This window comes from Zalophus californianus, chromosome 1 (genome assembly GCF_009762305.2).
Source record: "Zalophus californianus isolate mZalCal1 chromosome 1, mZalCal1.pri.v2, whole genome shotgun sequence".
Lineage (NCBI taxonomy): Eukaryota > Metazoa > Chordata > Mammalia > Carnivora > Otariidae > Zalophus > Zalophus californianus.
The window spans coordinates 58,236,696-58,260,511 of NC_045595.1; the positions used below are offsets into that span (position 1 = coordinate 58,236,696).

A 23,816-nucleotide genomic window follows, 5' to 3' on the forward strand; every position below is an offset into this window, starting at 1 on the left:
CCAGTTCATTAGGGACAGCTCTGGTCTCATGGTCACTTGATGTCCCCTAGTCATCTCCATGAGGGTCCCATAGCCTATCAGAATTGCTTTTTAAATTTGTATATAATTTTCTGCTGTAGGTGGCCTGGCCTTGCTCTAGAACCCTAGGGTTGTACATTATGGATTTCCTACGAGGGCTTGCCGTAAATTTTACACAGCATCTTTACGCACCGCATATGGCTCTAATATGACAGGGTCTGTGGTTCCTGTGGCCTAGGGGACAGCCCCTTTCTGCTGTGAGCCTCACTCAAAGCTGGAAGCTTTTATGTTGCCCAGACATGTATGCGTCAGAGCAGAATTTTCAGGTGTTGAATATACTGCCCCAGAACCCAAAAAGTAGGTTCTGGTATTTGTGTTTCCTTCCCTGCAATGGGGTGTGCAAGATGCGATCATTTGTCCTTTGGAAGGGATGTCCTGGTATGCCCCAGACCGCTAGACTCCACTGAGGTGGCAAGCACCCACACCTTCACAGGGTTATCCTCCACCTTCTGGAACACCTATGTCTCATCGAGGTCTTCATTTACTTGTTACTTCTCGTTCAGCCAGCCAGATTAGTAGGATGTCATTGATATAGTAAACCAATGGACCGTAAGATGAAAAAGGTAGGAGAGGGACCACTGGCCTGGGGAGAGACCATAAATGTGAGTGGCTGTCTTTCCCTGTGAATGTCAACAGTTCCTGATACGAATGGTCAGATCTCAGGCCCCCGCTGGGTACCTGAGGCCATGCCGATCCATACCGGCAAGGACGCCAGCACTGAAGCTGCAACTGGGGCTACTCCTTGGTTGAGTCTGCAGCAGTCCACTACCATTCTCTGTATTGTTTTAAGGTCAGACTGATGAATTCATTAGGGATATGATGGGGTCCACCCCCAACTCCATATGCTTTAGATTCATGGGTAGCGCTAGTCTCTGCATTTCCCCTGCTAGGTGATGTTGTTTTTTTTTTTTACCTACTATCTTGGCTGACGTGGGTGGGTGGGGACGAGTTTCAGAGGCTTTCACTTGACCCTCACCTCTGGGAAAACTCTCCTCCTACAGACCAAGGAACCCGTGTGGCATTCTGCCAGCCCATCCCAGAGGTCTAGTCAGCCTTGCTGGCTGCTCCTTTGGCTTCGATGGTTATCTAATTGCACCAACTTTTCTTCTGACAGCTGAGCACTGTCGTGTTGTTTCTGTTATTTGCAGATTCCGCCCCCCCCCTTTTTTTTTGCTTTCAAGGAGCCCAGCTTTGTAACAGCCGTGGCCCAGAGAGCATGACCACCCCCGAGCCTGGTGTAGGGCAAGGAACAGCACTTAGGAGTGCTGTTTGTTTTGCTTTGTTTATCAAACTCCCATTTCTTGAACTTTGCTGACACCACATCTGTCCTGTGAGTAGGGGATACTGCAGCGAATAAGACCCTGATTCTGCCCTGAAGGGGAGGGGATGAAATAGTTACCCTCAGTTATTCCACAAATGAAGTCCTGCAGAAACCTACACATGAGGTCCCAAACTCAGAGTATAGAACGCAGAATTGTCCATTGCAATAGTAATAGCAAATTCCCCGCCCTGGAAAGTCTGTACTGTCTCAAAACACACACAGACACACACAATTAAGATGGAGGGTAGTCTTTCGGCCAGGTCACAGATATTCCATTTCTTTTTCCTGGAACATGGTTGGAGGGACTGTTTCCTGCCCCCTGGAGATTAGGAGTGGCCTAGAACTTGTTTTTGCCAATTAAATGTGAGTCGTGGTGATGCTCTTAGCTTCCTGGCAACTCTAGAAGTGACCTTGACTCCCCACAGCCCATTCAGGAAGGCAGGCATCAGCGTGGAGCACAGCTCCTCCCAGCTGATACAGAAACTGTGCACACTGAGCTGACCACGGTCCAGGCTGGGGAAGTCCCAGACAAACTGAATCCCAAATGGTCATGAGGTGGTGACTTCCTTCTCCTGTTTTAGAACGGGGCCAATCTCATTCCAGCCCCACTGTGAAGCAGCTGTGTTATCATGGGGTGTGTGTCTTGGGGTTACTGTGATAAGTGGGTGTCTACAATTTGCACCAGGCACCAAGTCAGCCTCAGGATGTTGCCGGGAATGTGACAAACATGGTTTTGTCCTCATGACACTAACAATTCTAGTGGAGGATGGCTGATGAACTAGGAAGCAAGTAAATGAATATAATGATGTAAAAGAGATGGTGCTTGGAAGGAAATAAAGGGGCATTATGTGACAGAGACTGCACAGTTACTTTAGCGACGATGTCAAGAAGGAGGTCATGTGACAAGGAGCCAGCCAGCCGGGACAGATGCAAGAGAGTGGGAGGCAGGAACAAGCTTTGGTATATTCAAGGAAGAGAAACAGAAAGCACTGTGGCTGGAGCACGCTGAATGAAGAGGGGATGGGTGGGAGAGGAGGACTCAGACGCGGGAGGTACCCTGCAGGGCCAGAGTAAGGAGAGCCCGCTGTGAACACAGCCATAGATGTCAGAAGCGCAAGGATGGGGCAATCACGGAAGGCTTCCCAGAGGAAGTTGCCTGAAGAACCGTCGACGTTAGAGATGAGAGGAGGGGCGGTTCAAACCCCCCGCGTCTAGGCTTTGCCACTTCCTAGTTGTGTGGCTTTGGGCAAATTATTTAACGTCTCTAAGCCGCATATTCCTCCTCTGAAAAGGCGACTAATAATAACCGCCCTGCAAGGTTGTTGTGAAAATTAGTGCCTGAAACCCGGATGCCAGTGCGCTTTGATGGTGGACGTGGAGGCAGCGTGGCGTGCTGTGGAAACGCGTCGTTCCGGGGGAGGGGTTGTCCCTACCCTTCCTTCCTCAGCCAGGTGACCAAAGGTCACCCGCCCCCCCCCCCCCCCGACTGCCGCAGCTGGGCGCCCGAGGCGGCGGGCACGCGAGGGGGCGGTCCGCGGAGGCTCCTCCCTGGACCGTCGGGCCGCCGCCGGGCCCGGGAGGAGGAGCGCAGGCTGGAGCGAGAGGGTTCGTTGACAGCTGCTGACAGCTGGCAGGCGCGGGGGCCAAGAGGCGGCAGCGTCCTCAGCTCTCGGGTCCGCGCTCCTGCCGCCTTCAGGGTACGCAGCAGCCTCCCTACCCCGAAGCTCCTTCTCTCCCCCGCAGTGCCAGCTTCCTGTCTCTTTAAGAGGGCAGCGGGTCGCCCCGCCTCTTAGGGATCTGATTGGCTTCTTCCGCGGCTTGCGCCCTCTTTTTGGTGTAGCTCCATTTCTATAGGCTACTGGGGCCTGGGGGCGGGCCTGAGTGCTATAAGTAGGGGCTGTGGCTGTTTTCGCAGTTTGGGCCGAACGAAAAGGACGCGCCTTCCTTCTGGTCGCAGCTGCCGGGAAAGGCTGCATGCCGTCCTCGGGGCCGGTGGGCCCGGCGCGCTGACCGCGTTTTCCCTTTCCCGCCGTCCCCCGATTCCTGCGGAGCCGGCTGCCGGCGGCTCTTGCGCGACGCTCCCTGGCCCCGCCGCCCGCCCGGGGCGCTGAAGGCTGGAGGCCGGAGTCTCGGGGCCTGTGCCGGGTCGGCGGCGCCTTCTGCGGTGGCGGATGAGCAGCCAGGGCGGCGGGGCCTGAGCACGGCCCGGGGCCCTCAGGTAAGGAGGGAACCTTATCCCGCCACACCTGGAAGGGGAGCCCCGTCGCCGCGCGTCCTGAAGCCCTACCGCGGGGCTCTCCCTCTGCCGCGGTTGGGACCACCGTTCCAGGGACGCCCCCTGGCCTCCGCCGCACCTACAGCCCCTCCCCGGCAGGGAGCTCCCAGAGCCCGGGTGCATCTAGTGACTTCCCGAGACAGCTGCCGGAGAGCCGGGAGGTGATCGGGACCTCCACCCGCATCCTCACAGCTGGACCGGGACCCACCTGTCGCTGCCCCTTCCTCCGGGAGTGACCCCTTCCCGCTCAGGGCGCAGCCTCAGAGGACCCCCTTGGGGAAGTTTCAGAGGGCCAAGGGGCCCCTGGGTGAGGACTCAAAGGGAGAGGCGATGGGTAATTGGGAAGCCCGGAGGGGATGGGGGTGGTAGAGCGCTCGGGGAGGGGGAGTGAGCACACCCATGTAGCTGCAGGGGCTCGGACTGGCCAGTTAGCAGGGCTGGTGGACCCTGTGGCTTGAGGCTGTGCAGGAAGAGATCTAGGCTGTGGCCCTGCACCTGGGCCTTGTCCCCGTCTACAAACAGTGGGACAGGACCTGCCTCCAACTTTGCCGTGGCCTTCAGCAGCCTGAGAGGGGCAGGAGGTGTTGTTTATGTGGCTGGGGCTGCTGTTGCAGGAGGGACCTTATGGGAGGCTCCACAGGAGAAGGAGGGTGGAGAGTGACTTTGCCTTCTGCCTCTGTAGTAGGGATGGGGCTGGGGGTCCTCCGGGGTGATCCTTCTCCTGCTCCCCAGAAGGGCTTGGCTGCACTCTCTAGAGATTCATCTGTCCACATTATAACATTTTGTTGAGAACTTACTCTGTGCCAGGCGCTATTCTAGGGGATTGGGTCATGAGCAGCCTGGAGTGGGCTGCCAGTAAACACATAAACACCCAGCTAGGGCCACTCACTTCAGATGGAGGCCAAGTGCTGTGAAGAAAACACAGGGTGGGCTAGCTGAGAGAGATGGTTAAGGAGGGCTCCAAGGAGGCCCCCTGAATGATGAGACCTGCAGAAGGGCCAGCACAAAGGCCCTGAGGTAGGAGGAAGCTTAGCAGCTTGGAGAACAAGGTGGAATTGGGGGGGGGGGGGGCTGGGGGACGGAAGGCCTGAGGCAGAGCAGCAGGCAGGGGCCAGATTGGGGGGGGGGCTTCCCTTTGTCCTGGGGGCTCCTGCCTGGGCTGCTGGCAGTGTACCAGGACTGGCCTGTCTGGGACAGCGTCCACCTCCCCCCAAGCTCAAGGCTGAAGGATGAGGGGCTGGCTTTGGGCCTATGGAGCCTTCTTAATCTGTTTTGGTTCCAGGGTTTAGAAGCTCAACAACCTGCTAGGGGTCAGAAGCACTGAGGGGTGTTACAGAAACTATGAAGTATAGCCTCTCTCTTTTACTCAGGGCTTTCTGTCTCCCCTGGGGTTTTCTGTCCAGTCCTGGTCAATCCCATTGCACAGATGAGAGATGGGAAAGCTGAGGCCCAGAGAAGGGAAGATCCTCTCCAGGGGCTCATGGCAGGTCTGGCACTGCATGACTGGCGCCAGCCTGGCATTCTGCCCCATAGGCTGGCTACAGAGGGAGGGTGGGAGGGAGCTGGAGGCCCAAGTGGTGGGTGGGAAGATAGCCTCTGGAATGTTAACAAGGTCAGGAAAGTCCCTCCCAGGTGGAAGAAGCAGTCTGTCCCAGTTTCCCTGGTCCGGAGAGGTCTGGGGTGGCCTTAGGCCACTCAGCATCCTGGAAGCTCCTCTGAGAATTCCCTTCCCCATCCCTCAAGTCTGGGCTCTGCCCCTTCTCCCTGCCCTCAGCCAGCCTTCCCACCATCTCCTGTACCCTGTCTCATCATCTGTCCCCCATCTCCTGAGCCTGCAGACCCCTTAGTTCTCTGTCACTGCCCAGGCTTCTGCCCCCACGCCCAGGAGCTTGCCTGAGGTGGGGGGAGGAGAATATGGGGCCAGTGACTTAACCCTCTTGTGCCTCTCCTTTCCCCCTTCTAGTTCTTCTCAAGCAGAGGCTGGTGTGATAGTTAAGAGCATACTACATGTAAAGCACTTAGCCCTATGTCTGCGGGTAGTGTGCACTGTTGTTTTATTTTTTATCATTGCTTCAGTTATTTTACAAGGTTTGACACATAGTGGCAATTCTGGTATGGCCAGCAGTGCTTCTCTGACCAGCAGAGAACAGGCACCAGCTGGGATCGTATTAGCAGTATGGCAGGTCAACCCTGGCCTAGGCCTGCTGAATCAGAATCGGCACGTTCACAACACTCAGGTGTGAGAAGCATAGCTCTAGATGGAGCCCAGAGCCTTCCATCTATAGGTGGAGCAACTGATGCCCAGAGAGGGGCACTTGGCAAGTCGCCACTTGGGGGCCTGGGCACTCGAGACAGACAACCTGGCAGGTGGCTGGTGGGCCCCGAGCTTTGTCTGCGGGGGTTAACAGAAGTACTTCCCTCCTCGTGAGAAGGCTGAGAGGGCTCAGCGAGTATGTCTGCTGCTGTCACCAAGTCAGCAGAGGCACTGGTGGGGGGAGGGCAGTCGGTACTCTCCTTCGAAAGGGGCCCTTGCACTCGGAACCAAACCCTTCTTCCCTCTACACCCCCCAGGCCCTCCTCTGGGAAAAAAAGCAGCAGTTACCTTGGTGTGACCTTTTGTAGGCATTTACTTCTCTGTTCTTGTTTGATCCTCTGGGCAACTTTGTTGGGTAGGTGTTATTGTCCCTGTGACACTCCAAGAGGAGAAATGACTCACTCAAGGTCACTTAGCAAGTACGTGGCAGAGCCAGAAGTGCAACCCAGAGCTGCCCGACTCCATAACCCATGTCAGCCAGAAGGTTTTCGTTAGTGAATTAGAGAAATCAGACTCAACTGGACCTAAGTAGAGAAGGAATTTGTTGGATTTTATACCTAAAAAGAAAGTCCAGGGGTTGCACTAACCTCATGTGTGGCTAGATCCAGGAGCTCACATGGGGCTCTGTCTCCTGAGATGGAGTTCCATCTGTTTCTCAGCTCTACATTCCTCTGTGTTGGCTTTATTCTCAGGTGGGTAGCCATGTGTGGGGTCAAAGTGGTCCAGCTCTGTACAGTACCATGACACTTTTAGCAGAAAACGTACCTGTTTTAACAATTACAGCAAAAGTCTCCAGGCTGATGCTTATTGGCCAGAACAGTGGAGTATCCTGATTGGCCAGGCTTAAATCACATGCGCACTCTGGAATTTTGAAGGGCTTGAGTCAGCTGTACCTCAACTTCATGGACAGAGACTGGGGGAGCTGAGGTTCCCCCCTCAGAAAAATGGGGTGCCGGACAGGCAAAACCAAGGGATGCTTCCCCTCTTCAGACTCTCTATCTGATTCTTCCTGCTGCTGGGCCCTGGTCATCCTCACTGGCTTCTTTTTGCCACAAGGGACCTCTTAGCTTCTCAGCAGCTGGTGGGTGCTTGGCCTGCTCTCTGGGACCTGCCCCTCCTGGGGCCACTTGGTACCCTGTCCTAGGCCAGAGCTGGTGTTGGGCTGCTGGGACCAGAAGATTGCTCCACAGGCAATGGTGAGTGGGGCAGAGGGGGCGGTGGAATCTCTCTCCTTCAACTCTAGTCACTTACCAGTCATCCTCTCCTCCTTCTCAAGCGGAAGTCTTGGGGGGGGGTTGGCACACACCCCTGCTGGCTGTAACAGCCCCGTGCTCAGCGTGGCCACATTCACACAGCACACCCTCAACGGCCACATGCAGGTGCAAAGAAGGGGCTTTCCTCCTGGAGGGTGTCTTGATGGTCATCAAGGAAGACGTTTCTTGGGAGACTTCCCCCATATTTCATCACATGCCCTTGCTTAAACTTGCCCCCAGCAAGGAGAACAGCCTTCCTGACGTTGACCAGAGCCTCCCTTCAGGGCACTCTTGGCAAAGACGAAGACGATCATTCACTTGGTGGACTGTCCCACGTGTTGCAGGACATGTGGCAGCCTTGGACTCTGTCCATGAAAAATCATAGCACCCCACCCCATCATCCCCCTGTCAAACTGGAGCACCCCTGCGCACTGCTGAGGTGCCCGGTACTGTTCCACATTGCCCCTACCCCAAGGCCACTGGCTTACCGTAGTTGAGATTCAGCTTCTGGCCCAGGGGAGGGGCCCCTGCCTGTGCAGCAGGGCATCACGGAGGGGTCCTGGAATAAAGTTGCACCTTGATAGCTAGGGAGAAGGGGGCAGTGTTTGGTGGTGACACATTTGCAGCATTGGTCTAGCTGTTACAAAATATCCAGTGGCCAGGCCAGAAGCTACCACATCCTTGCTCTCTTCCTGCGTTCTCTGGGGGTGTCTGTGGGCTGCTCAGGTTGGCTGACCAAGGCATCCCAGCTCCCTCCACTCCACCCCCACTGCAACCACTGGTACAGTGGCTCCTCAGTCTCCCTGCCTCCACTCTTGCCCTGCTCCAGTCTGTGTTCCCCAGCCGCCTGAGCGGTCCTCTCCACGTGGACATGGGACCCCGTCACCCGCCTTTGTGACACCCTTCTCATTGCGTTCAGAATGCATTCACGTTGCATGCGGTGATACGGTCCTGTGTGCTCTGGCCCTGCCAACCTTTCTGATCTCCCTGCCAGCCACACTGGCCTGCTTCTTGCCCTTTGAACAGGCCAAGCCTCTTTGTACCTCATGGCGTTTGCATTCCCTGTTCTCTCCCCGGTGTGCTCTTTGTCCAGATTTTTCCAAGTCTGGTTCCTTCTCAATTATTTAGACCTAGTGCAAATGTCAGCTTGTCTGACAATCCCGTCCAAAGCAGTACCTCTTTATATTCATTGGGATTCCGGCTTAGCTGTTGAAACAAAGGTGAGGATAATAAGATAGAAGATGATTCCTGAGTGTTGCATGGTGGTCTGTGTGCGCTCTGTCCAGGATATGCCCGGAGGCCCATGGGGTCTGGGACGCAGGCACTTCTCATTTCTCTCTTACTCTCAACACATGGTTTCAGTTTGTGGTCTGAGATGGCTACTGTTGTTCCTGCCAGCACATCCCTGTTCCAGGCAGTAGGAAAGGAGATTGCTTGGCCTGAAACTGACCGACCCATTAAATTCACTGCTCATTTCCGATTGGATAAAACTTGGTCATGTGGCCTTAGCCAGTGGCCAGGGAAGCTCGGAAAATAGCCATTATCCTGGGAAGCCATGTGTGCACTAAAATCCATGGGCTCCAGTACTAAAGGGAAGGGTGGATGTTGAGGACCCTGGTAGTCTCTATTGTGTTACCCGTTGTTCAGTTCCACTCCTCTGTTAGCCTGGTTTTCATGCTGGCTGCCTGCCTCCCCTCCTGGAATGACAGCCCTGGGAGGGCAGGTGTGTCCCAGCCCCCAGACTCCTCCCTCGCTCACAGTAAGTGGTGCTGCCACCGGTGGAAGAATATGCATGAAGAATGCATCCTTCCTTCAGACCTACTATGTGTTGGGCGTATGTTTTCCCTGTTGGTTTGGCCTCAAGCTGCAGATGGGGATGTGATCCCAGAGCCAGCGAGTGGCCTGTTGAGGAGAAGGACAGAGGAGCCTGAGCCCCAGGTCTCGGCCCGTCTGCTTCAGTCTCCTCCCCCTTTCAATCAGAGGCAGCGCTCACGTTTCATGGCTTGGAATGGTAACAAGGATGCCCCTGCAGCCCTTGCCCCGCACCTGTTACTGCTCAGGACTCGTGTGAGCGACAGCACAAGCATGGGTGCCTGTGGCATCTGCAGATCCTTGCAACAGGGTGCTCCGTGGCCCGGGCTGCTCCTTGCTGAATGGGAGACCTGCACTCGTGGAGTGTAAACAGAACACATCTTTCTAATTTTTTACTGCTGTGTAACCCATACAGAAGCATGCACAGATCATAGGTGGATGACTCAATAAATTTTGCCATGGTGAGCACACCTGTGTACCCCCCAATCAAGCACCAGAAGCTGGTGTTCCCCACCCCCCACTATGCCCTCCATCCTCCACAAAGGTGACCCTCTCACCGGGATCTTTGTGTGGGGTCAGGCCACACACGTGCATTTGTAACTGGCCCCACTCGGCCCCGTATCTGTGAGGCCCTTTCCTGTTGCTGCCCACAGCAGTAGCCTGTTCTTTCTGTTTCTGTTTCACTGCGTATATGAGCGCCACCATGTGTGCGTACTGCTGATGGTGGGCATCTGGACCGTTGCTAGCCTGGGGCTGTTACAAATGTACCCAGAAGTGAAGACTCCGGGTCATAAGGCCTCATCTGTCCCAGTCATCATTTTAATGCTGGCATCTGTTATGTCCTGGTGCCCAGGCCACGCCTAGCTCACCTGCCCTGCACCCCCTGAGCTCCCTGAGGAAGTCCCTGCTGCTGTCAGTGTGGGCCCAGCTCCTCTGCTCCTGTCCCTGAGAGCCCAGAGACCTGGGAGCCCGCCTTGTCCAGGGTGGCTCCCAGGGCCCCAGGCCACCAGCTCTCCTGTCTTCTAGGCTGGACTCTTAACCTCTCATTCGGAGATGCTTGGCTGTGGGCCCCCCTGCCGATTCTCATTTCCCCCCCGCGGCCCCCCATCCCTGCCTTTGCAGCACAGCTCCCTCTGCAGTGGCCCCCTCTACAGTGGCCCTCTCTACAGTGCCCCCCCCCCGCAGTGGCCCCCTCTGCTGTGCCTCTCCTTCCCTCCCCTTCTCCACTTAGAGACCTCTGTGTGTCTTCCTGGCACAGTTCATGTCCCCCCGATTTGCGTCTCCCTTTCCAAGGTGGGAGCAGAGGATGACAAGGGGTGTGGTCTGCCTGAGGTGTGCGTGATGCCCCACTCCAGGGCTCGGTGGCTGTGTGATTGCACAGCATCAGTCACTGGGCCTCCAGTGGGCCTTGCGCCAAGGACTCCGGACTGTGCGTGTGTGGGCTGTAGGAGGCGCTAGACATCACTTCAGTGCCCACCACAGCCTCCCAGGGTGGACGCTGTTGTTAGTCCCATTCCAGGGGCAGGGAGACCCTGGCTTCTTGCCCTTCTGCTCCCTGTCTGTCCCCAGGACCCCCAGGATCGGGGCGGTGAGCTGGGGTCATGCCAAGTAGCTTGCTCTGCTGTGCCTGGCACAGTGTAAGGCTCAATCACTGGGAGTGGCATTTCCTGTGTGTGGGTCACGATACAGAGGCTGAGGCAGAGGACCGGGCCCCTGTCCGTGCGTTGTGTTGTGGCATGTGGGGGAGCCACACCTCACCCTCCGCCTGGTGGGTGGGAGAGTGGGCTGCAGGCCCACTGTAGGGAGCTGTTCTTGGGTCCCTGAGACCAGAGACCCAAGGCCACGCAGCCCCTGTACTGCTCACATGGGGGCTTTCACTCCTCCAGGGCCGGCTGCTGGCGGGATGGGCATCTTGGAAGGGGTGATTTGGGCCAACGGGAGCACAGCCCTACCCCCACCCGTGGCACCCAACATCAGCGTCCCGCATCGCTGTCTGCTGCTGCTCTATGAAGATATCGGAACCTCCAGGTGAGGCAGGCCACGGCCCTGAGTGGGTCTCCCGCGTGCATGCGTGCGTGCGTGCGTGCGTTCGTACGTGTGTGATGGGGGGCAGGGCCGGGGGGGTTGCAGACAGAACCTTACCAGTCGGCTGGCTTCTGTACCCATCTGCTAGGGTCCGGTACTGGGACCTCTTGCTGCTCATCCCCAATGTGCTCTTCTTCATCTTCCTGCTCTGGAAGCTTCCATTCGCTCGGGCCAAGATCCGCATCACCTCCAGCCCCATTTTTATCACCTTCTATATTCTGGTGAGTTCATTCCAACTGGCTTAAGTGAAAAAGGGAATTATTAACTGCTTCTGTAATGAAAACCAGCTTCAGACGTGGATCCAGGGGTAGATGGACATCATCAGGACTCTGTCTCTCTGCCTCTCTGCTGTCCTCTGGCCTTGTCTCAGATGAGCTCTCCCTTGCCTGGTGTCAAAAATAGCCAAGAGCAGCTGTGAGCTAACATCCTGCCTCCCTGCCAGCACCAGCCAAAGAGGAGTGGTGCTAATGTAGACCTGGGACTCCCTCTGACTGGCCCGCCTTGGATCCCCTGTTGGTCCCTGAGCCAATCACTGTGACTAGCTGGGAAAGGGGCACTCTGAGGCTGGGAGGGTAGGGTCAACTCTGCCAGGCTGTGTAGACTGAGGAGGGTGGTGGTCCCTGGAGGAAAACTGGGGAGCCGTTCGTAGAGGGTAGGGGAAGAGATGCTGGCGGGTGGAAGAAATGCCCACTGCCACCTCCATCTGTCTGTCTGTCCATCCAGCCGTCCATCCCCATTGGGTTCCGTGAGACCTCTTTGGAGCAGACTTCCCGCCTGTCGGGAGACCCCTAGTTCTCATCATTCATTGGAGCTGGTATGGGCTACCTGGGGAGAGGTAGCAGGGCTGCGGTTGGGAAGGCGCCCGGGTATGAGCTCCAGGTGCAGGTTCCAGGTGCAGACTGTCCAGCTCCCATCCTTCAGGGCTCAGGCCTGACTGACTGGAGTCCTCCCCTCTCTCTGTCTCTTATTATTATTATTTTTTTAAAAGGTTTTTATTTATTTTTTAACAGAGACAGTGAGAGAGGGAACACAAGCAGGGAGCATGGGAGAGGGAGAAGCAGGCTTCCCGCCGAGCAGGGAGCCCGATGTGTGACTCGATCCCAGGACCCTGGGATCATGACCTGAGCCGAAGGCAGACGCTTAACGACTGAGCCACCCAGGCGCCCCACTCTCTTTGCCTCTTAGTTACAACTGCCTGAGAGCTGAGTGGCTCCTTGGGCCCCTCTTTGTGGCCTGGCTCAGAACTTCACAGGGGAGTTGCCAGTGGGCAGGCAGGGCAGGAGAGGCTATGAGGAACCCCTGGAGGCTGCTGGTGGAGGCCCCAGGGGCTGCCGGCTGACCGGAGCCCCTGCCCCTGTGAGTTGGTGGTAGGCAGGGGTGGGCATTGAGGCCTGCTTTTTCCTCTCTCCCACTGCTTCTCTGACTCCTTACTGTATTTGTTGAACGGATAAGTAGGCAGGCAGATGCCCTTTCTGGGGGAGCATGAGGGGAGAAGGGACCCAGGGCCAAGGCCTGGGAGCATGAAGCAGGGCCAGGGGACTCAGCACTGCCCCTGCCCTCTTATTCCTGGGGACTTCTTTCTAGAGAGCTCAGGAGACAGTGGTGAGCATTGGCTGTGCTGAATGCCCTTGGGCTGGTAGCTTGGCCTCTCTGTGCCTCAGTGCCCCCCTTCCCACACCATGTGTGCTGGGCCTGCTTTAGCTTGCGGTGGTCCTGTGAGCACCAGAGAAGACAGCGTGCGTAGCTCTAGCCCGGTGGCAGCCTGGCATACAGTAGGCACACGGCAGTTTGTTGCTTCTATAGCCTGCCCTGTTGAGTGGTGTCAGCCTCCCCAGGGGTTCCACATGGTTTTCGTGGCACAAAGGACAGACTGTGCATGGATCTGGACTCTTCTGTTTGCATATGTCAGAAAACCAAAGTGAACTCACAGAAGCTGGAGGGAATGTATTAATGGAGAAACTGACAAGTCCCAGGGCTTCAGGCATGGCTGGATTCAGGGGCTCCACAAGGCCGTGGGGGCGCAGTCTCAGTGTCCCTCTCAGCTGGGGTTTCTCCAATGGCCCCGTCTCTCTCAGTCTCATGCTCATGGAGCCAGGCAGCCCCAGCATCTCCAGGCTTGCAACCCCGCCTCCCCCCAGCTTCCTTTCCCAGTGGCTGCACCTGGTGTCCTGGCTGTGCCTGTGTCTAGACTCCCTTGGGTCCCACCCCCATCCCCAAATCAGGGAATGGCATGTGCGGAATGGCTAGCCCTGGGTTACAGGCCAGTCCCTGAAGCCGGCGGGGGTGGGGGGAGGTCAGGCCCCCCACCCCCCACCCCAAGCCATGTGAGAGGAAGGAGGCTGTTGCCAGAGGAAGAGTGGATCCCGGTGACAAAATCCGTCGATGCTGAGCACAGGCACTTCTGCAAGACGTGCTGGGCAGCAGCCTTCCCCAGGGTCTCTGAGGTCTCTTCCCTGTAGCCTCCTTCCCCCCATGGCTTGGGATTAAAAGTGCTAATAAGACAATGCTAAAGGCAAATGTGTACCTAGCCCTTACTGGGTGCCAGGCTTTCTTCCGCTACATCGATTTACCCATTTGCTCCTCCCAACCATCAAATACAGTAGGTGCTAGTTTTACCCCCTTTCATAGATGAGGAAACTGAGGTACGGAGGTGTAGGTCCTCGGCTGAGGTCACAGAGGCAGGAGGCAGCAGGGCTGGCATTCAGTCCTGGCAGTGGGGCTCCACCATGTCACCCCTATTAACAATTCCAAGGCTGCCAGGGTAGCCAGGAAACTGAGGCCCGAGAGGGAAAGGCCAGGCGGAGGTTACCAGCAGTGGAGGATCTCCCCACCTCCCTGCATCGCACTCCTGACTCTTCTGGTTTGGAATCCTTCCGTTCTCAAAGAATCCAAAGCTCCTGCAGAGGCCCTGCAACTCGCAGAGGTCTCGTTCCCGGACCCCATCATGGCATCCCCACTCTCACCCCACCAGGTGTTCGTGGTGGCGCTGGTGGGGATCGCCCGGGCCGTGGTGTCCATGACGGTCAGCACCTCGGATGCTGCGACTGTTGCCGATAAGGTGTGGCCGGGCCTGCTGACAAGGGCGGGGGGCGGTGCTGGGCGCTGGGGAAAGGGGTGACTGGGCCCCCAGGCTGACACTCTGCCCGCTCTGTGTCCAGATCCTGTGGGAGATTACCCGCTTCTTCCTGTTGGCCATCGAGCTGAGTGTGGTCATCCTGGGCCTTGCCTTTGGTGCGTGTGCTGCTGGGGCCAGTGCTCTCCCTGTCCCTCCCTAGCGGGCACCGACCCCACCACGGTCACCCGGCTGGCTCCTGCTGACTGACCAGCACGTTTCTTCCAGGTCACCTGGAGAGCAAGTCAAGCATCAAGCGGGTGCTGGCCATCACCACGGTGCTGTCCCTGGCCTACTCTGTCACCCAGGTAAGAGGGGAGGTGGGGCAGGTGCAGCTCTGGGGTCCCCCTGGAGGAGGCCGGGGGTCACTGAAGGCTGAGCATCCCCTGCTCCCTGGTTCTGGGTCCAGGTTTGAACGTTTATTAGGTGCAGTGTTCTCAAACTTTAAATGCGCCTAAGGAATCACCTGGGGTGCTTGTTAACAAGGCAGGTTCTTCTCCCCCTCCCCACCATTCCAATCCAATTCCAATTCCAGGCTGGGGTGGGGGTGGAGAGGATGCCTAGAACCTGCTGTTGTAACAAGCAGCCCAGGTGGGGAACATACAGGTTTGCAGACCACACACAGAGCTGCGCATCTAGCGACTCCTTCCTTAGGAACCTGCTCCCGGTGTTGGAGCTTAGGTGGGTAGGGAGCAGGGCAAGGCCAGGGAGCACTCTGGAACAGGGAACTCTGAAGGCCAGGCTGGGGAGCTGGGCTTGGTGTGGTGGAGGGCTCTGGGTGCTTTGTATCAGGGAGCCCCCTAGGAGGGGGCTTTCCAGGTGGCAGGAGACTGAGGCCCTCCTCTGCCTGCCCTTGCAGGGGACACTGGAGATCCTGTACCCTGACGCCCACCTGTCGGCTGAAGACTTCAACATCTACGGGCATGGGGGCCGCCAGTTCTGGCTGGTCAGCTCCTGCTTCTTCTTCCTGGTGAGGCTTAGGGTGCCCCCACCCCTTTCTGGGCCTCGGCACCCTGGGGGTGGCCACATGAACCTAGAGCCTGAGGCGGGCCTGGATGTCTTGGTCCTCGGCTTAGCTCTGGGCCTGGTGTGCCCAGCATCCTTCTCAGGCCTGCTCTGTCTCTGCAGGTCTACTCTCTGGTGGTTGTGCTCCCCAAGACCCCGCTGAAGGAGCGCATCTCCCTGCCTTGTAAGCAGCTGGTGGGTGGCTCTGGCACAGGGATGGGTGCAGGGCAGGGTCTGTTTGGGCTACTGTGACTCTCCTGCTGGAGAGCCCTTGGTGAGAGGGAGGGGTCCTCCTGGGGGCCCAGAAGGGCCTCAGGTGACACGCTGGGGACGAAGGGCGGAGGCAAGGGCAGGGCCTCACGGTCCCCAACCCCCCAGCGCGAAGGAGCTTCTACGTGTATGCGGGCATCCTGGCGCTGCTCAACCTGCTACAGGGGCTGGGAAGCGCGCTGCTCTGCGCCGACATCATCGAGGGGCTCTGGTAGGTGGGGCGGGGAACGGGGTGTCCTCTGGCTCGGGTGTGGGGCGAGGCCTGAGTGGGAGCGGCGGGCAGGGGGAGGCTAAGCCCAGGTCCCATCCAGAGGAGGCCCCTCCTTGACCCGTTCCTCCTGCCCCCCAGCTGTGTAGATGCCACCACATTTCTCTACTTCAGCTTCTTTGCGCCCCTCATCTATGTGGCCTTCCTCCGGGGCTTCTTTGGGTGAGTCTTCCCAAGGGGATGGGGGGCGCGGTGAGCCGGGCAGGCAGGGGCCTGGGACAGGGGTGGTAGCTGGTGCCTGGCTTGCCACCCAGCGGCGGGTGGATTGAGGGCCGCGGGCGCGCCCGCGTGGCTGCCTGTGGAACTGCGCCTCCAGCTTCCTGCGCATGCGCATCCTCAGCCTCGGGGGTCCTGCGCCTCTCTCCTCCCAGTTCAGGCTTGGACACCGGGAAGGATGAGGCAGATGAAGTGTGTATGTCTGTACTTATACATGCATCCACACATATATACACATGCACGCATGCGTACACCTACATACATATACACATTTTATATGCCACACACACAGACATGTATACACTTTCCCCAGAAGAGAGTGTCTGTGCACATTATTCTACACTGGCTTGCTTTTCATTTTAGAATACTTAGCTCACTCTTTCAGCAAGCATTCATTGAGCACCTACTAGGTGTCGGGCACTGCTGCAGCTGCCACACACAGCAGGGAACAGAGAAGACACAAATCACCACGCTCACGGATTCTAGCTGGGAGTGGCTGGGGAGAGGAGCAGGGTTCCGGGAGGCGGGCATGTAGTGGAGCATAGCGTGAGGTGCACGTTGGTGCCCGTGTGTGTTTGGAGGCATGGCAGGGAGATGGGATGCTAAGGACATGGGGGATTGAGGGTTGGATCCTGGGCCCCTGACGTGGCAGAAGTGCTGGGTCTGAGGAGGTGCGGGGGATCTGAGGGGGGGAAAGTTGGGGGAGGGCATCAGAGGTGGGGTGAGAGGGGCTAGACTGGCTTTCAGCCCAGCCCTGATCTGTGTGGGACCTTGTACACGCATTTATGTCTCTGGCCCTTGGGCTCCTTTTTGTAAATTGGGTACAGCGTTTCCCCATCAGAGTTATCCTGAGAATTGAGGGACTAAGTAAGTGCAAAGTAGGTGGTCATAAAACTGCAAGGGTGGAGGTTGCAGCTAGTGTTTGCTGAGGACCTCAGGCCAGAATTTACCTCTGTTTACCCTCTGCTAAGAGCCTCTCAAGGTCAGAGTTGTACCCATTTTACAGTGAGAAACAGGCAAGTGAGAAACTTACCCTTGTCCGAGCTCAAAGTCAGTGTGCTGAGTTTTAAAACAAGTCCCATTGGACTCCAGAGTCCAAGCTTTGGTGACCTCCTGGGGTGGCCGTTAGGCAGCAAGCCTTGTTGTTCAGAGAAGGAAGCCTTCCTAACCAAACAGTGGGGCTCCCCTGCCCCTCTCCCCTCCCCACCAGCTCAGAGCCCAAGATCCTCTTCTCCTACAAATGCCAAGTGGACGAGACCGAGGAACCGGACATGCACCTGCCCCAGCCCTACGCTGTGGCCCGGCGGGAGGGCCCCGAGACAGCAGGAGCTGCTAGCACACAGTTTGACTCGGCCGGTGGGGTGGCCTGCTTGGACGACATTGCGTCCATGCCCTGCCACACGGGCAGCATCAACAGCACAGACAGTGAGCGCTGGAAGGCTATCAATGCCCGAGTGTGACCACCGTGGCCGGAAGGCCTGCTGGGGCCTGTGCAGGGCAGGCTGGAGAGAAGACCAGGGAGTGCCAAGTCGCTGGGGGAGGAGGAGGAGGAGGTCATGGGACCTTCTGTAGGCAGCAGCCCCACGCAGGCCCTGTCTCACCTTCTGTGTCCCCAGTTGCCTTTGGCCACCTCTGCTCTAGCTGGGGGCTGCCTCCCCCTTCCACCTTCCACCTGCCCTCTCCCTGCTCAGCAACATGACCCAGACTCTGATCTCTCAGGGCCATGCCTGCCTAGGCCGGCTGAGGGCACCTCCTTTCTCCAAAGCCTGGGCACCCAGGACCAGTCTGGCCCTTCTCATCCCTCTGCCTCCTCCCCATGGCGCTTTGGCTTCCTCAAAGCCCACTCCGGTGGGTGGGCTGAAGTGTGTATATTTTCTTGATCTATTTTTTAATAAAAAACAAAAGGAGCAGAAGGTGCGGCTGTGCAAGTTCCTCTTAGGAGCCCGAGGGCTGGGGTGAGAACCTGCGACAATCAGAGGTCCTGGCAGGTCCCTCTGCATCCCGAGCCCTAGGAGGCTCTGGGCTCCTTCTTTTGCTTAACAGAGAAACACTGGCCAGTGCACAGGCCCTAGGCTGGCTGCTGGGGAAGTGGGGGGGCAAGTGGACGAGACCCAGTGCTCTGTGTTCCGGGCCCCCGTCCAAGCAGACAAGAGACGTGGAAAGGGAACCATGGTTCTGTGAGCAGCTGTTTCCCTGTTCTTTTGCAGAGCGTGGGGTTTGGAGTGAGCCCTGCAGGTCCCGTCCTTTCTCTGTGCCTTCTGCTCTGCCCTCCTGGACTGGGCGATTCCCCTCCCCCTGCTCCAGCTCGCCATCTGTGAAATGGGGATAAGGAGGCCTGTCTTGCAGGGGCTGCTATAAGGATTAGGAAATAGTGAAGGGCCGGCAGATGCTTATGGAGCAATAGCCATAATTCGATTGTTTTTAGCCCCTAGAATAGTGCTTGCCACATAGTAGGCACTCAGAAGGTAGGATGACAGGGACTGACATCAGAATCGATGTGATAAGCTAAACATGGGGCTAAGTCAGAATAAAGCAAGCTGTAAACAAGAGGAGGGAGGTGCTGTGTGTCCGTGTCTCTGCCATTGTACCTAAGCTTGGCCTTGGGTCTTCAGGCAGCTGGAGAAAAAGGGCGTTGATGGTTATGTCATTCCCACCGCCAGAGAGAGGTGGTCTCAGTGGGGCCACGGGGGTGCTGAGGGTCAGGCCTGGCACCCACCTGCATTGCCAGCCCTCTTTCATGGCAGGACACCAAGGGCACTAGCTCCAACACGGCTTGTGACTCTGGGGGCCATTGTGTCATGCTCCCCAGGATCCGGGGCCCAGAGGGCTGTCAGTGGGCCAGGAGGTTCCTTCTCAGAGCTTTCCTGGAAGATGGTGGGCGGGGGCAGGAGGCCTCCAGGGCATTCCAAGAAGGACAAGTGTTGGGGGCTGGGTAGGGAGGCCTGGACAGGCCATTCCAGAGCCGCACTCAGTACCAGTGGCCTGGGACGCCTGTGCCGTCCAAGAGGCCAGAGTGACAGCCTGGGTTTGCTCAGTGTGATACCTGAGCAAACAGCCCTGTCGATGGGGAGGCACCCACAGAAGAAGAGGCTAGAAGCCTGGTTTTTGTTCTGATCTTAAAGTTTGTGTTTGTTTTTTTTTAAGAGAAACCTTTATTTCCTTGTTTCACAAATAAACTTAGCTGAATTGGTTGCTTTTTGGTGATTTTAATAGGTAACATGCACATGGCAAAGAAAAGTTCACACGGTGCGGGGAGGTGCACAGTGGAGCACGAATCTCCTCCCGGCCCTGGCATTCACTTTCCCCAGCCCCTGCCCCAGAAGCACCACCAAGGCCAGGGGCTCCACTGCCGGCCCGAGTGCCTGTGTGTGTTCACACGTTACCCCTGTCCCGGGAACATAGACGTTCTGTCGGTTTTTTCTTCACTTCACACTTGATCTTCGGATCGTTCCGTGTCAGGTGGCGGAGCGGCTTCACTCCGGCAGCTGCATACATTACGGATATACCGCAGTTTATTTGACCAGTCCCATTGGGATGGATTTTTGTTCCCAATACGTTTTGCAACAACAGACAATGCAGCGACAAATATCCTTATAACTATGCTTCCGGTAACTCACGCACGTGATGTGACTGGAGCACACGGTCTTAATTAGTTTTGTCTTACCGCCTTCCGGCAGAGACTAATAGCTGTCCTCCAACGTGTCCCCCTTTTCTTCCACTGTAATAGAATCTCTGAGTTTTTTTTTAAGCTGGGCACACAGCTTCCTGGAACAAGACTACATTTTCCAGGCGTCCCTGCAGGTGGGTGTGGCCATGCGACTGAATTCTGGCCAATGGGATACAAGCATGCATGCAGCTTCCTCATAGAGAGGCTAGGCTCTGCGCCTCTCTTCTAGCCGGGATGTGGTCGCTCTGGCTCTGGCCAGCATCGGAGCAGCCATCGGGAAGCCGCTCATGGAAGCGCAACAAGGTAGAAGGAGCCCATATCCTGACGCTGGTGTCGCCACACTTGCCTTGGACTTTCCACCTTAGGATGACTTTTTTAGGATGAGTGAGAAATAAATGTCTCTACTTGGTTTAACCCCCTTTGGATTTTTCTTTTACAATGGAACCTAATCAGAACCAACAGGCTCTTCAAAGAGGCTGTACTGGTGTTAACTTCTGCCAGTACGACCTCACCGACACTGTCTGCCATTCAAATTTTTGATTTTCCTGAAAAGACCTGCTTGCTTCTGTTCTTCTAGGACATTCTGTGTGCTGTATCTGGATGGTAACAAACATCAGGCTGAAGAGTGGCCAGAAAGTGGGGGTTTCTGAAGCCTTGGTATGGTGATGGAGTTCACTGTATGTGGCCCAAGTTCCAGTCCTACCTCCCTACTGCTGCTGCTCTCGGGGTGTGGACTGGGGGCAAGTCATGTCCTCTCTCTGACCTTCAAGTTTCTCCTAGTGACTCAGGGTATCACATGACTGGTTGCCACCTAATACCCATTTTCCCTCCTTTAGTGACCACACCTGATATTTTGTGGTTCAGGGAAGCACCTGGGTATAAAGAGACATTCCCTGCCCCTTTGCAGTGACTCGTGACTAAGTTCTGGTCAGTGGGATGTTAGGAGAAGTATGAGAAAGTTTCTTTAGCACAGACTGCTTAAAGGGAGCTAGCTCAGCTAGGAACTGTGCTCCTTTGTCCTCCTGCCTTTCTACTTACTGCTTCCTGGAATGTGGATATGATGATTGGCTCTCCAGCAGCCATCCTGCATGATGAGGTGACTTGGGGAAGCTCATCCTCGTTCATCGAGGAAGCTCATCCTCATTCATTGAGGATGCTCAAATAGACAAAACAATAAGCCCTGTCCCTAATGATGGTGGTGCTGCTGTACCAGCAGTGGGCTGCTACGAACAGGCTTCTTTAACCCGAGAGAAAAGCTATCTTGTTTACATCAAACTTGGCCCTAATGGAAACATGTGAGGATCAGAACATGCCCCGCAAGGGGTCACTTGCAGGAGACAGGATAATACTTTGAGATGGTGATTGTCTTTTCCTTCCTGAACTTCACCTTCTACTCCCTCCCATGTCAGTGCGAGTTTGGTCTTGTCCTTCCTTGCCCAGGGAAGCCCACAGCTGGTAGATGACCTCCTGACTTTGTTCCAAATGCCTTGGGCTACAGAAGGCAGTGGGGGCTGGTGGAAAGAAACAGGTGGGGATTCCCTTGGGAGTGAGGTCTATGTGTCCCTGAGTATTGAGGACCCAGGCATGGGTAAGGCCAGGCTCCAGATGACACAGCACCCTTGTGAGCTTAGGGAGGAAGACCCTGGGCACAGGGTCCTTGGCTGCTGCAGAGGGGTCTCCTGGCCCAAGTGTGATATGGACACAGCAGAGCTCCGAAATCTGCAGGTCCCCATGGCCAGGAGCACTGGAGGCCTCAGTGATAACAGGTGTGAACACAGGACCACTGGTGTGTTGGCCTGCTGGGCTTGCCGTAACAAAGTATCACAGACGGGGTGGCTAAAACAAGATAATTATTTCTCCCAGCTCCGGAGGCTGGAAGTCTGGGATGAAGGTGCGGGCAGAGTCGGTTTCTCAGGAGGCCAGTCTTTCTCTGGCACGCTTGTTCTGTGCTCAGATGGCCTTTCCTCTGTGCATGTGCATTTCTGCTGCCTCTCTGGGGGCCTGCATTTCCTCTTCTTCAAAGGCCACCCGATGGCCTTATTTTAACTTAATCAGTTCTTAAAGGCCTTGTCTCCAAATACAGGCGCACTCTGAGGTGCTGGGTGTTAGGGTTTCCCCATGTGAATTTGGGGAGGACACAATTTAGCCCCTAACAAATGGCACTAGAGCCTTTCTCTCCTGACATCCTGGCACTGTGCCAAATCCTGGGAACTTGACCAGGACCACGGACCAGGCAGAAAGCCCCCAAGAATGACAGGGGTGTAATCTTCCACCCACTCAGCAGGATAGGGATAAGTGGCATTCTAGAAGGTCACTTGTATGTGTGTGGGCTGGGATTCACACTGCCTGTATAAGGGGGGGTTGTCTGGAGAACTGCCCACACATTCTGCTTCTCTTCCTTCTGGACACACCTATAGGATTATTGTCCTCCCCTGCCCCCCTCAGGGAGAGGGGTAATGCTGCCGTGCGACTTACTATGGTTAGTGAAATGTCAGGAGAAGTGACACGTGTCCCTTCCGGGTAGAAGCATTTAACTGCTAGTACGTGACTCTGTCCTCCCACGGTCATGGAAGCACCTGTCAAGACGGGGATGCAGGTAGAGGCTCTGCCTCCAGACTCTGCAGGGGCCAAGACGAGACTCTTCTGGATCTTGCGGGGGGGGGGGGGGTGCTGTCTCTCAGAGAGCTGGTTTGCTCTTCAGCCGCAGGAGGCAATTCCGCTAAAGCCTTGAGAAGTACCCGCGAGACGGGTGTGCTTCTGTCACCCCCACTTACAGGTGAGGGCACTGAGGCTCTGACGGGGCCAGCTGCTGTCTCGTGGGGAGTGGAGCTGGGAGGGAGGCCCCAGGACGGTGAGCTGCCACACTGCGCCCCAGCAGCAGCAGGTATGAAGGGTGTGAAGGGGCTCTGACTGGCAGGTATTATGTTGGAGGGAAAGTCGGAGCCACTGGGGGGGCCGTGTGTTGTAGGCTGGTTGTCCCGGGGGGAGAATGACAGTCGTTTGTTATGCAGGGGACTGTGATAGTGGCAGTCCCTAACACTATCTGTGTGCAGGCCGCATTCTGGACACTCCATGGGGAACATAGTCCCACGGTGTTAAGATGCCCACTTTATAGACGGGGAAGCTGAGGGATAGAGAAGCCACAAAGCAAACACAAGGCAGGGCAGGATGTGACCACAGGCCTCTGACCACTGCACTCCACTGCAGAGACTCACAGAAACACCTCCCACATAGAAAGGGCTCTGAGCCGGGCGGCTGGGGCCATTGGACCCAGGTGAGGGGCCTGGAGTCCCTCCATATACAGTCTAAGGGTGCAGAGAAATCCCCACTGGATTGCCCTGGAGGGGAGAGAGAGCCCCCTGGGGTGCTTATGGCAGAGCTGGGTCCAGAATGCACACTGTTCAAGCATTCCTAGACCCAGGTCTGCCTTTCCCTCACATATGACCTTGACTCAGGTTGGCCTTTCCCTCACAAGTGACCTTGGCAGGGGTCCTTGCTCTCTATGCCTCAGTTTCCCAACCTGCAACGTGGCACCAACCATGCCCACCCCCGATCCTGCGCAGGACCTGGCACCAAACAGCTTCTCTGTCTCGGGGGCTGTCCACCTTCTGTTTCTAAGGAGGACCTTCCTGGGGGAGGCGCCGGGCCTGCTTACGGGGAATGGCCCATGTAATTGGCCCCGCGGATCAGGAGGCGTCTGCTGGCCATCTGAGCGTGGCCAGCGTTTTATTTCTCATATTGTTTGGGGACAGTGACTCAGCTGAACGCATCCAGCAAATCAAGACCCAATCACCCGCTGTGAAGAATGTTTAAAGCCGGGCTCCAGTCAAGATCCTGTTAGGAGCTCCAGGAGGCTGAGACGCAAAATCAGTTCCACTTGGCCAGGGCCGAATGGCATTCTGGGAAAGATGAGTCTGATTAGAGGTGGAAAATTGGAGACAGCCTTCCCAGTGGGCCAGGATCTGCTCCTGGCCGTGGGGCTGGCCCGGCGCACACCCTCATGTGGTGGGCCTGCCCCTGGGGTCGGTCCCGGAAACCCCTGACTCCCAGACCAGTGTGGGGTGACAGCACTCTCATGCAGCCATGGGAGCAGCCCCTGTGAAGGTGGCCTTCCAGAAGCTTCTATTCTTCCTTCTTGTG

General features: G+C 56.6%; 1 protein-coding gene across 3 annotated transcripts; it reads left to right on the forward strand.

Moving 5' to 3' along the window:
• Positions 1-2,946: 2,946 nt before the first annotated feature.
• On the forward strand, positions 2,947-20,067 carry TPRA1 (transmembrane protein adipocyte associated 1). Of its 3 annotated transcripts, none has more exons than XM_027586864.1 (12): positions 2,986-3,096; positions 3,315-3,617; positions 10,940-11,081; positions 11,227-11,359; positions 14,110-14,196; positions 14,297-14,369; positions 14,479-14,558; positions 15,110-15,220; positions 15,379-15,439; positions 15,634-15,736; positions 15,875-15,955; positions 19,737-20,067. In XM_027586864.1, the coding sequence occupies exons 3-12, from the start codon at positions 10,957-10,959 to the stop codon at positions 19,903-19,905; spliced, it is 1,023 nt and encodes a 340-aa protein (XP_027442665.1). In that variant the 5' UTR covers positions 2,986-3,096; positions 3,315-3,617; positions 10,940-10,956; the 3' UTR covers positions 19,906-20,067. The 3 variants fall into 3 exon arrangements, with proteins under 3 accessions (XP_027442664.1, XP_027442665.1, XP_027442663.1); XM_027586862.2 differs by lacking the exon at positions 19,737-20,067 and adding an exon at positions 17,220-19,720 and having other exon boundaries at positions 3,082-3,096; XM_027586863.2 differs by lacking the exons at positions 3,315-3,617; positions 19,737-20,067 and adding an exon at positions 17,220-19,721 and having other exon boundaries at positions 2,947-3,096.
• Positions 20,068-23,816: the final 3,749 nt, after the last annotated feature.

Excerpts from the sequence above, each read along its gene's own strand:
- TPRA1 (XM_027586863.2), top strand. The coding sequence starts at position 10,957 with ATGGGCATCTTGGAAGGGGTGATTTGGGCCAACGGGAGCACAGCCCTA. Across the intron at positions 11,082-11,226 it reads GAAGATATCGGAACCTCCAG|GGTCCGGTACTGGGACCTCT; the intron begins GTGAGGCAGGCC and ends CCCATCTGCTAG. Across the intron at positions 14,559-15,109 it reads TGGCCTACTCTGTCACCCAG|GGGACACTGGAGATCCTGTA; the intron begins GTAAGAGGGGAG and ends CTGCCCTTGCAG.